Here is a 12,773-nt window from a genome sequence, read left to right on the forward strand (position 1 = left end):
CAGAACCAACTTGTTTATTTGAAACAGCTGTTAAGATTCAATAATTCCATTTCTCATAAGGTTAACATGGGAAACTCCAGAGCCACTGGGGCGGATCACGAAATTGATAGTGTATAAACCAATTCCATGAAATTCTACAGTTCTAGTTTCGTGGAAATCGGTTCAGCGGTGTTTGAGTTTATCACTGCCAAACAAATATATATACAAACATCCTCTTTTATACTTATAGATATAAAGTTTGGTTCTAACATTTTTGGTTGTATTTTAATGTACCTTCAAAATTAGGGATACTTCCCTGCCTCGCCATGTAGTTGATGTAAGCCCCTGACAGATAGTGCTAATCTAAATTAATAATTTATGTAGAACTAGCAGACTACTGTCCTTTGTACGGGGTTGGAATATAAGTATAAAATGCTTATTGCAGTTATACTTAAGCTTTGCGTTTGCAATAAGGGAGGAAACAGTTTGATAAAAATTTGCTTTTTTAAATTTACAATATTTTCTTTAGTATTACACATCTACCATAGCCATAATGTTCTACCACTTCACCTATAAACAATAGAGAAAAATAAATTATCAACAATTCACAAAATATCACAAATTATTCATGAAATGAAAAACATAAACATAACTGTAAACAATCCTACTTTGACAGTTCTCATTGCAAATCACAGTTTTTTGTTGCTGCTTAGTTCAAATTAGCTGTTTTCATAAATGCAAAAAAATATAGTGCTGCACTCTGTTGGTAAATCTTTTAACTTTTTAATGCTTTTCCATATCATAGAACCAACTTTTTTAGTTGGAACAGCTGACTAAATTCTTTAATTCCCTTTAAATATGAATACTCATAAGGTTAACATGGGGAATTACAGAGCCACTCTGGGGCAGAGCCCGAAAGGATTTTTAAAATAAGAATATGCCTATGTGCACAGAAAACATACTACTATAACCCAGAATGCCAACCGCATGGTAAAAAGGTTAAGTACTTTGAGAGAGTTTTGCCTGTCAATTCGTAGGCAGCGCCACCAGCGTTGCCATGCACTCAGCATAGCAACGCTGGTGGCGCTGCCTACGAATTGACAGGCAAAGCTCTCTCAAAGTACTTATCGCTTTTTACCATGCGGTTGGTATTCTGGGTTATAGTAGTATGTTTTCTATGCTATATGTTAATCAGGAATGTAAGCTATCATCATGCCAAATTTCAGCCCAATCCGTCCAGTGGTTTATGCGTGATTGAACTTCAAACACACAAACAAACAAACACACAAACTTTCACATTTATAAGATTAGTATAAGTCAAATGTAAGATTAACAATGTAAGATAAACAAACTTTTTACTATTGTGAGCTATAGCAACTGTTATTATGACTCATTAACTTGGTCATCAACAAAAATAAGGTAGAAAAGGGCATTTTTAGATACTAGTGTATTCTGTGACTGGCTTACACAACAATGTTATTTTTTAACAGAAAAATGTTTAAAAGCTGGTTTCATGGGAGGCAAAAGTCTACTTCAGTATCCAATAGTCAAAGGTATTGCCATAGACTAACCAAAAGAAGTAGACTTCTCATCCCATTGTAAATTTTGAGGCTCCTTTATCGTGTATAGTTCATGTATGGTGATAGTGACACAGGACGCTAGTGTCAACATAATTTTATTTTATAATTTTACAGTTAATTTCTTGATTTTCGCTTCACTGTTTGGTTTTATATAACTAGTTGATGATTTATTGTTTATAGTTAGATTATATTATTAGACTAAAATAGGTTTTAAATGACTAAAATACCAAGAAACAAATTGTAAACAAAACATGGCCTCAGCAGTACACCATACAGAACTAACAATAAAATTTATTGTCTTCAGCTGTTCCATAAGGATGAGAAATCTACTAAGGGATATGTTTTATCTATGGTATTACTGACTAAAGGGGTGTTTACAATGTCACGGCTAAAATCAGGCGTGTAGGTAAGAAATTTTCTCACTTTCTTGAGAAGCATAGCCACGTCTCGTGTAAACAGTGGAGACGTGGCAACCCAATACGCCTGTTTCCCACGCCCTAAGGACTAACCAAACCGTGTTTGGTTGCTACACCAGTTGCAAGAAGTCATTGTCTTCCGTCTCGTCGTTGTGTGCACTATTTAAATGTCCATTTAAATAATTTGTATGAATAGTTGGCAAAAGAAACTAAAATTTTTATATTTCAATATTGATTGTATTACGGTAATAATGTTGAAGCTGGACCGCCTTCTCACTAGGTTAAAGCCACCAAGAACTAGGATCTGCAAAATTGCATTGAGTCTCATGTAGCCCATCACATTAGCAGGTTGCAGTTACCCACCTAGGTGACAGCAGCCGCGGTAGCCACAGTGCCGTGTTACAGGTCAGTGGCTGATACTGTGCTTTTTAGGGACTCAAATTCTAGTGGGCCACTGTAATATACATTCCCTTCACATCAGGTAGCTGAGACCCTGGGACCTAGCTTTCAGCAGTAGCCCACATGAGGCTTGCCTAAAAATGCTGTGTATTAAGGCAAAAGTCCATCTGAAGTCAATAATAATACAGTTTACACTTTGTATTTTTGGGTCTTTATTTGTAATGCCTAAGATAATTACCGTTTTTGATATGATAGGAAATTTGTATAGTTACTTTTACATTAGACACAGTGTTGCTTTGGTCGGTAGTTACCATAGCCATAACAAGCACAATACATTAATTAACATTGTTATAATCTGTTACGCCTGTGCTTAACACGTTCGCTACCGTGCGTGGCATATATGCAACACCCCGATCATTGCCACGGACCAAGGTATACAATTTAATCTTATACCTAGACTAGCTGTCACTTGGTTGAATTATTGACATTTTATTTTATTTTGTAAACATAGTAATTGTACCACAAATAAAACAACAATAAAAACACAAAGCAACAACAACACAGTATTTTAATTTTTTTGTTAAAACCAAAGCAACATTTTTACAGCATAAAAATTAACATTTATTAACAATCCTCTTCAAATTCTTAACAAAAAATTAACATTTAATAAAAATTCTCTTCAAATTCTTAAAAAAAACATATTTAATTTAAATCCTCTTCAAATTTTTAAAATTTAACAATCTCTTCAAAACAATCTCTTCAATCCTAAAAAAACAAACTTCAAATTCTTAAAAAAAAACATATTTAATTTAAATCCTCTTCAAATTTTTAAAATTTAACAATCTCTTCAAAACAATCTCTTCAATCCTAAAACAAACAAACAAATATTAAAATTCATTTTTGTCGATTCTTGGTTTTTTTTAACACATTTCAGGCCACACCATGTGTTTCTTGAGATTAGATTCTCAACCTTTTTACTACTAAGGCCACACTTTCAATCCTTCAGACTACAGTACAAGTGACATATTTCCCGTAAATTTACCTAGGACTTGGAAATCTTTCAACAATCCAAAGATGGTGGCAGCCCAGTTGCTACAGAACATATTTGACTAAATGCTTGAAATTTAATTAAAAAATTAGGTGCTGGAACCTATTTTTTTTTAAATGTGATTAGTACCACTGACTATGTACAGATTCTGTGTATAGTCAATGTTAGTACCCATTTATGTACCTATTACTGCCATATTTTTATCTTTTTTTTATTTTAAAGAAAGGTACTGGAACTCTGTTCTGCTGACTTCCCCCGTATATCGAGCACTGCATTTAGCTATATCCTATACATTACTGATACCAGTTAATAAATTTCTTTGACTGACAAAAGAGAAACGCAATAATTGTAATGGGTTGAGGATTTGTATTAACCTTAGGGAAGGAGGCTATAACTGCTAGCAAAAAGGTTTGGTCTTAGCCCTCTTTCACACCAGTGCAATAAGGACAGTCCCGTACCAGAGAAAGCTGTTTGGATTGTTGAATCATATAGGAGCTTTCACAACCGCGTGGGTTCACTTTGACAGACCTAAACCTCTGTCCGGGTTGAGGAATCAACTCCCTGACAAACCTAAACTTCCATGCGGGACTGAACAGCTATTGATAAAAACATTGGCCCTTTAAAGCCCACCATACATGGGCAAACATGTTCATGACGGTGTTGGCGGCGAACATGCTCGCCAGTGTGTGGGGTCTGCGAGCCTTTGTACCGGCGAGCATGTTGGGCTCGGCACTCGGCTTGTCGGACTATCACAGCACGAGAGAAGGAAGAGTACTGTGCGGTGGCGGCAAGCAAGTTTGCGAGCATGCTCGACCGTGTACAGGGGGCTTTAGGCCCGCCGCACATTGAAGTGAGGCGAGGTGCAGGTGAGATGAAGGCTAGGTGCAGGCTGGAGCGAAAACTTTTTCGTGTCACCGCACATTGAAGCGAGGAGGGACAGAGGTTTCCTAGCATTGGTCCTTCTATCGTGAGTAGGAGGAAGATTTTTCGGACGTTTGTTGATTCTGATTGTGAGTTTAAAATTTAGTTTTACTCTATTCTATCTAAAAAATGTAAAAACTGTTTTGGGAAATGTGATTACCGTACACGAAAAAATATCAAGCCACGGAGAGTATTTTTTAACTACTGAATTACCAGACCAGTCTGTAAGAAAATATTTTTGTATGAACAAACAACAGTTTGAAAATATCCATAAGTTGATTGAAAGTGACATTAATGGAAAGGAATGCAATACTCAGAAACATATAGCCAACTGAATGAAATGCTACATTACTATCTTTCACTCACAAAACACTATAGAACAAACGCAGGCGCAAGCGAGGTGCAGGAAAACTGTATTCCAACTACAACGCTGCGGGGGCCTGACAGAGGCTGTAGCTGTGCTGCGCGGAGGCTGCGTGCAGCCTCTGCTCAATGTGCGGTGTTCCATTTAAACAAGTGTATTACAGAATCAGCCGCGCCTTGCCTGTACCTTGCCTGTACCTCGCCTCGCTCCAATGTGCTTTACGCTTTCTCACTTGTGCGAGATCAAAAGCACTCAGTCTATTTTAATGTGACTAGCCATCGCATATATGCGACGCCAGTCTATGGGTGGAAACCGGCCATCGCATATGTGCGTCGCTGGTCCATGTGAATGAAAAATTTTGTACTATTGCAGTAGCGAACGTGTTAACTTACCTTGCGCAGGCATTCTATGGTTAATTATGGCAGATAATCATGGGTAAGTTATAGTTAAGTTATAGTTTTTACCAATTTTATATCATTCTTCATACATTATAGACGTTTGTAATAAATATTACATTATAGACTATATAACTACAACGCTGCGGGGGCCTGACAGAGGCTGTAGCTGTGCTGCGCGGAGGCTGCGTGCAGCCTCTGCTCAATGTGCGGTGCTCCATTTAAACACGTGTATTACAGAATCAGCCGCGCCTTGCCTGTACCTCGCCTCGCTCCAATGTGCTTTACGCTTTCTCACTTGTGCGAGATAGGCTGGTTTTGCCCAGACATAATTCATTATAGTGTTGACAGTATACTTCTATCAGTGGTTGAGTGTGGACGATTTTCAAGCACTTTTGCTAACTTAATATGGAAGTTTGTTTGTTTTATTTTATATTTTTGTAGAATGGATTGACAAGAGGTTTGTTTGGAACTAAACTCATATTTTTTACTGTCTTGGATGACAGGGCAAAGAACATCTCAGTTACAGTAAGTAAAGTGTGTTTGTTTAAATAGCCTACTTTAAGATTGCAGACATACTATGGGTTTTTTTATTTACTTTTTTATTAACTATTCTTCCAAGTCATAATATGTAATAACTTCTGAAAAATACATTCTATTGACCATTTTTTGTTTGTTCATTTTACCTACAGACATGCAGTCACTACAACGGCTGTAAAGCACTCTCACAGACAAAAATCTCTAATTTTTTGCTTGGAAACACCCGGATCTGGGTAGTTAGTATAAAAGGGTCTTCGGGCCATCCCGCATCAACATTGCTGGGTGGGCCTGAACGGAATGGTGTGAAAGAGGGCTTAGTTAGGAAATACATGTCACTTTAGGCCTCTAATATCCTAAAATTTGCAAATCTATATGGGGTGAGGAAAGACGTACTACAACAGTACCCCAACTGTATGGTTCAAAAGCATCATCACAGAGAATGCACCACCATAGATACTGTCTGCCTTCTACCACCACAAAACATTTAGCCAGGCACATCTCTGTCTTGCAGCCTACTGCAAGGGCCAAGGCCAAGTAGGTTTACGTCACGTAATCCAGGATAAACTGTGTTTTTGTTAATACTTTCCACAATATTCATCAAAAAGGCTTAATCTAATGAAAAATAAAATAAAAAAAAATACATAACAATGCCCCTGCCCCTAAAAAAAAATAAATCAAAATCAGCCTTCACAGGAACATTTACATATACACATACTGGGACGGGTGGCGTCGTCCTGTAATCCAGCTACTAGGAGGTCACGGATTGTGGATATTTATAGGCATGCACTGTGGATGGGATACTCCCTGGCGTGGATTAACGTCCGCACTAGTGAGTATTACAACTATCCGCAGTACTATCCTGATAATTAGACCAATTCGTATATACCAAGGAAAAAATGTGGTCCGAATTCCACTATAAACTGTAGGTCCCTTAGTTGCCATTAGCTGTTTGGGCTATTAATTAACAGCTGTGTCTAAGGAATGTCGGCCTTGGTCACTAACAAGACTACAAGATCGCGCCACTCATTCTACACTCATCTCCATTCATACTTGGCTTAAAATTCCTACATTGTATGGTCGCCATTTCATAAGAAAGTATACATAGGCCCTACATATACACTTACTTCATTATCACTCTTCTCTGCGTCTTTCTCGAGTCGAGCGTTTTTCCTTTTGCCCTCGGTTCGGGCATGGAAAGTCTGAGTGTAAAGTCGCTTTACTGGACCTCTCTTTTCTTTTCTTTGATTCCCAGCAAAGCATCTATTCAAATATAAAATGGTCTCCTGGAGACTTTTGTTGTTGACTGAAATCAATAACAAAATTATTAATTCAAACTTATGAATAAAAATATAGAAACAATTCATTGTTTTTCAAACTTGTTTAAGATTAGTTATTGTTTTTCAAAATGTCAAGTTAACTCTGAACTTTATTTTGGTACATATATTGTAGTTGTGCAAAATAATAAATACAAATAAGTACAAAATATTGTGCATTTTTGATAGGATTCATAAGCTAGTAATTAGTCCCTATGTTAACTGAATATTAATTGTTAGACATTGTTCATAAATGAAATTGAACTAATAACTGTAATATTTAGTACTTACCAAGTAGAGCCGCCAACAGTGGCGCCCTTACATGTGGGTACATGTCGGTTAATATGCGCATGTTCTTCATGCAATCTTCCGCTTCTTTATTTAGAGAATTTATCATATTCTTGTAGATTGACATCTAAAACATAATTACAAACGTCTATAATGTATGAAGAATGATATAAAATTGGTAAAAACTATAACTTAACTATAACTTACCCATGATTATCTGCCATAATTAACCATAGAATGCCTGCGCAAGGTAAGTTAACACGTTCGCTACTGCAATAGTACAAAATTTTTCATTCACATGGACCAGCGACGCACATATGCGATGGCCGGTTTCCACCCATAGACTGGCGTCGCATATCAGAAATCAGAATCAGAAAATCTTTACGTCCGCACTTCACGTTATTATTGGACTTTGCATATATGCGATGGCTAGTCACATTAAAATAGACTGACGACGCATCGGGGTTCTAATGTTATTAAAATGATTATATCTTTGTAACGGTCTATTTGAACGCACTGAATTCCCTGCAATAGTCTACAGAGATGTCTGACGCACAACTGCGTTGCTTGGTCTGTGGATATGATGATTAGTGACGTCATATGATAGTTGGAAAAACTGGTCTTTACTTTTCTGCATCACTGTATGTATGTATGCAGTATTTATGCTGCATTATCCTCTGTAGCTTTTATATTTGTTCAGTTATGAACTGTTCTTGAAAATTTGTTTTTTTTTTTACTTACTTTTACCTCAAAACACAACAAAAATGAACTGTCACATATATATGCGATGTTTGGTCTATTTCAAGAAAACTATGATAATTTTCACTATTGTCTTTGCTGTAGACCAGGCGTCGCAAATATGCGACATTACTTAAGGTTATAAAAAATACAAAAAAACAAGAATAAATTATTTACAAACACGATTGTGGCACATTACAGTGTAAATGATCACTGTTTTACGGGTTTTCACACGTGGTCTGTGTGTACTGTTAACCAAGTGACAGCCGGTCTATGTGTAAGATTCAAATGTATACCTCGGTCTGTGGCAATGACCGCGGACGGTAGCGAACGTGTTAAATGTAGAAAAAATGTTATTGGCTTTTTTAGGGTAAACAATAAGCTATAAGACCTTAGAGTTAATTAAAGAGTTACAACGTGTTATTTTCTGTAAAAAAAGAAACAGAAATAAGGTTTAGAACAGTAAAAAGAGGTTTTGGCATGCATTAACAATATTTTATATCTATATATTACAACAGAGCAGCAACTATAAAAGGTGCGTTAAGTAATGGTGAGTGCATGGGCTGCGATTGCTATTGCCAGTAGATGGTGAGAAGAGCTAGACCGAAAACAGCGCCCACAGTGCTACTGAGAGCGCAATCCATGTAGTTCTTTACATTGTTGTCTAGTGTATGCCTAGCAACTAGGCCTATTTATTATTATTTTTGCTGATTCCTTAAATCTTCATATAACCTTAAAAGTTTACTTGTGATGATTGTTAGTGTGCATTATTATTATTGTGATGAATAGTAGTAATGTAATAGGGTATAACTTAGTGTGGTGAAAAATAAAAAATGCATTTGTAGCCTACCACGGATTGAAAAAATAGTTTTGCAGCTCACAATCGTTTTAAGTTCAAGACTTTGCCTTGGAAAAACTATCTCGAGCCGGCAAAACCTCATTTTTGGCCCTTGGTACAAAATATACTATTACACAGTAAAGTGTACCTAGTTAAGTTTACATTTAGGCCTACAGTAATAAACTTCAAATTGAGGTTTGTAATGTGGTTTGAATAATAAGTATACCTACGTAAGTTCACGTTTAGGCCTACAGTAATAAACTTCAAATTGAGGTTTGTAATGTGGTTTGAATAATAAGTGTACCTACGTAAGTTTACGTTTAGGCCTACTGTAATAAACTTCAAATTGAGGTTTGTAATGTGGTTTGAATAATAAGTAATTGCTTATTTTATTGATTAAAACCAATAACTGCAAGCTAACACGTTTAAGAGATAGGCACAAGAACTCTGGGGTCAAAAATAGATTTCAATTAAGTTCTCATTAGGCCTACTTAAGTTAAGTACATAGTTTTGGAATTTAACAAAGAGTCCCAATAATCTAGTAATGGCATGCAGTACCCTGGTGACAATTTTATCAATTTTGATAGCAATGACTCTGGAAGCAACTTTTTACAAATGAATTAGTCTACTAAGTAGGCCTAACTTACATTCAATCCCCTTCAAGATTAAGTATTCATCACCCTGCAGCATAGCATTATAAGTTAAGTTAGATACATTGGTTTTGTCTGATAAAAACTAGCCTAAATTAAAAGTTGTACAATATTATATTATTCCTTTACATTATAATACATTTATATAATTTAGATTTAAGTTAATTAACTAAGCCTAGTGAAACATGTACTACAACTTAAGGTAATGAAATAGGCCTACCGTACTATAGCAGTAATAGACCTATCTGGAAAGGAACAATTTCAACATTTATTTAGCCTAACTTTGTCATATTATGCTCCAAGTATAATATTAAAATATATAAGTTATTACTCTACAAACAATAATTTATAAATACTATGAAAACAATTGATTTAATAAGTAAAATACTTACGTTGTACGAGGAAAATCCACAAGGAAGAATTCCAAAACGAAGAAAAGGAAGTCGGAAATAGAAATAGCGCAACGAAACGCATCAACATTCGAATCAAGCAACAGTGAAGCAAACAAAAAAAAACGCAAAAACGAAGCCGTAGCATCGATTATAGTTAACAAATGCCTTCCCAAAAACTGTATAACATATAATTATCCTTATACTTCTTATGGAACTTTTCAATAGTAATTTTAATAGGCCTGGCGTTTAATAATGATATACAATTGGGAAAATAAAATATCTTTACTATGGATAATATTAATTATCACCACCATCTTTTTGGCCTGTTAAATATATATCTAAAGGGCCCCGTAACGTAAAAATGTGAACTTGAAAAATGTGAAATGTAGATTTTCTTTAATTGTTCCAAATAACATAAGGACACCAATACTGGAAAATTATTAAATCCCAACTCGTATACTATGAAATGCGATATTAATACTGTAACAAAGAATATTAGCATAAGTATGATTTATCTATGATGTTAGAAAACAGCAAACTCAAGCCGCGTTACCGGACCGGACGCTTAATACATAGATAATCATTGATATCATTTATAAGCAAATATTCATGGGCCCATCAGTATTTTAGTAAAAGTAAAGACCTTTTAACTGAATGTTAAAGTGTTACTTAGTATACTCATAGATAAAACATAATTCTTATTTTAATTACGTCTACACCATTTTTCAGAGTTGACATGCTGATATTAATACAAATACAATATTGAAAGTTAATTAACAAAAAAGTAATAACGCAAGAATAATATGAAAGGAGCATAACTACTTGCCTAATTAAATTAGCATCCCTTCTGCCTTGTACATAATGCAAGAACACATACAGTAGTCTATATTTTTGTGAATTTATATCGATGTCGGTACTTTTTTATCAACAAATTTAATATGTACGAATCTTGTTTTTTTATGTCTACAATAAAAAAACTAACGGTTATAATACAAAATGATCATAATGATTATTATAGACATATTATACTACATACTGTCCAGATAATACATCCACGTATATCATATAGCCACGATATAGCGCAGCTATACAACAAAATCTAGCTCTAATATCAATCCTCATACAAACATAACCTAGTTAAAGTAGTAATTTCTCTATGAACCGGATATCGAATTACTCTAAGCAGATTTAAATTTGGATTCCTTAAATCCTTAATCAATCCATTCCATGTTCTCTTCTCTGTCTTTCTAGTGAGGATTGTTGAGCTGTGTGCAATTTATTAGTACTAGGACTAGTCGATAAACTTGCACCAAATTTTATAAGAAACAACAATTTTCTCTTCTATTTATCAAACCAATGCGTAATTCATCAAAACTTTGGAAACTATGTGAATCTTTCTTATTACAGTAAGTAAGCTAGTTTAGGTCTAATTATTATTAGGTACAAGAAATTACCGTAAGTTATCCCTCAAAATGGTAGGTACCTACATACTAAAATGGTTTGGTCTGAAAAATATGGTAGGCCTATATTAGCCCTCTTTAACCATGGTGACTAGCCTACTTTATATGTTGTATCAATGTTGGTAATAAGTTAAGCTAGTCCAACAGGTTAAGCCGTAAAATGATAAGCTTATGCATTTTTCCTTGCACCTTTGACCTTGATCTTTAAATTGATCATATACTTAGGCTATAGCCTAAACCTAAAAAATGAACCTATTGGGCTTTATAGGCCTCGCAGGTCTATTAATGATCATTTATTGGTATTGGTCTAACTTATTGGTCTAGGCTTTCCAAGTGGTTAAGTTAGACTTCCGTATCTGTCGGCACAAACATCTGAATGAAAATATCGATTAGGCTTATTCGATTGTTTCATTCGATAAGTTACATTGTTTGGTTAGTTAGGTTGATTAACCTTTCCTAACTAACCAAATGATAGGCCTATATCGAATATTCGATATATCGAATGATATTTTCATTAGTTTTTTTGTGCCAACAGATGCAGAAGTCTACCCTTCCTAGTTATAATTTTAGTCTGCTTTTTAAACAGAAAGGAAATAGGACAGGTCCAATGACAAAATATTCTGCTTATTAAGTTCAAGCTTCTAACTTAGAGTGGCCCTTATTTTTAATGCAGAGGATAGTCATACGCGTTGGTTAATCGGACATGGATGGATTAGGCGTCTGGCAGTGATGTCACCGGGTTGTTAGGACCCAGAACACCATCACCACAATGATTTAAGGGTAAACAATCAGTGTTCATGGTGTTATGGATTGAGTAGGCTACTTACTCGGCTGATGTCCAAGAGGTATCCAGATGAAATCCTACCGGTGGCACTAACTTTTAGTCAAATATTTTAATTGGAATGCAATTTCTTTTTGGTTACACAGAGGATAAGTGCGTCCGGTAACCGGACGTGGATTAGGCGTTCGGCAGTGACCTCACCGGGTTGTGGGGGCCCAGAACACCATTATAGCCTACCACAACGATACGATGTACCTACATCCATTGGTGTTCGTAGTGTAGTGGATAGAGTGCTCGGCTGATGTGCAAGAGGTCCCTGGTTCAAATCCCATTGGTAACTCTAATTTTTTGTCAAAGATTTTGCTTTGACTGCCATTTCTTCTTAACCCTTTCAGTGCTAGGCTAAGAATTCATATTTCGTAAGACATTTTTGTTTGCCTTTTAATTCCATTACCTGTTGTTGAATTTTAACTGTAATGCTAACAATTTTATTAATTAGGCTAATTTTGAATAATAAGACAATAAGAAAATAATAACAAAGATAAATCCCGGTATTTGTAGTAAACATTAAATAAAACTTAGTTTTTGTTGTAATTTTCCTGGTTTTCCTATAAGTTTTTATGTTCTGATAGCATTGTTTGAAACAAAAATCTCATAAAATCAAAAGACAT

At 35.4% G+C, this 12,773-nt stretch overlaps 1 protein-coding gene across 1 annotated transcript; it reads right to left on the minus strand.

Annotated features, from left to right (window-relative positions):
• Positions 1-3,152: 3,152 nt before the first annotated feature.
• Positions 3,153-9,942, minus strand: LOC129002047 (uncharacterized). Its single transcript, XM_054429557.1, has 4 exons — positions 9,862-9,942; positions 7,247-7,370; positions 6,767-6,945; positions 3,153-3,241 (listed from the first exon to the last, which is right to left on the minus strand). The coding sequence occupies exons 2-4, from the start codon at positions 7,368-7,370 to the stop codon at positions 3,236-3,238; spliced, it is 309 nt and encodes a 102-aa protein (XP_054285532.1). The 5' UTR covers positions 9,862-9,942; the 3' UTR covers positions 3,153-3,235.
• Positions 9,943-12,773: the final 2,831 nt, after the last annotated feature.

The sequence above is a fragment of the Macrosteles quadrilineatus genome, unplaced genomic scaffold (genome assembly GCF_028750875.1).
Source record: "Macrosteles quadrilineatus isolate MER2022 unplaced genomic scaffold, UCM_ALF_1.0 Scaffold_9__3_contigs__length_116548681, whole genome shotgun sequence".
Taxonomy (NCBI): Eukaryota; Metazoa; Arthropoda; class Insecta; order Hemiptera; family Cicadellidae; genus Macrosteles; species Macrosteles quadrilineatus.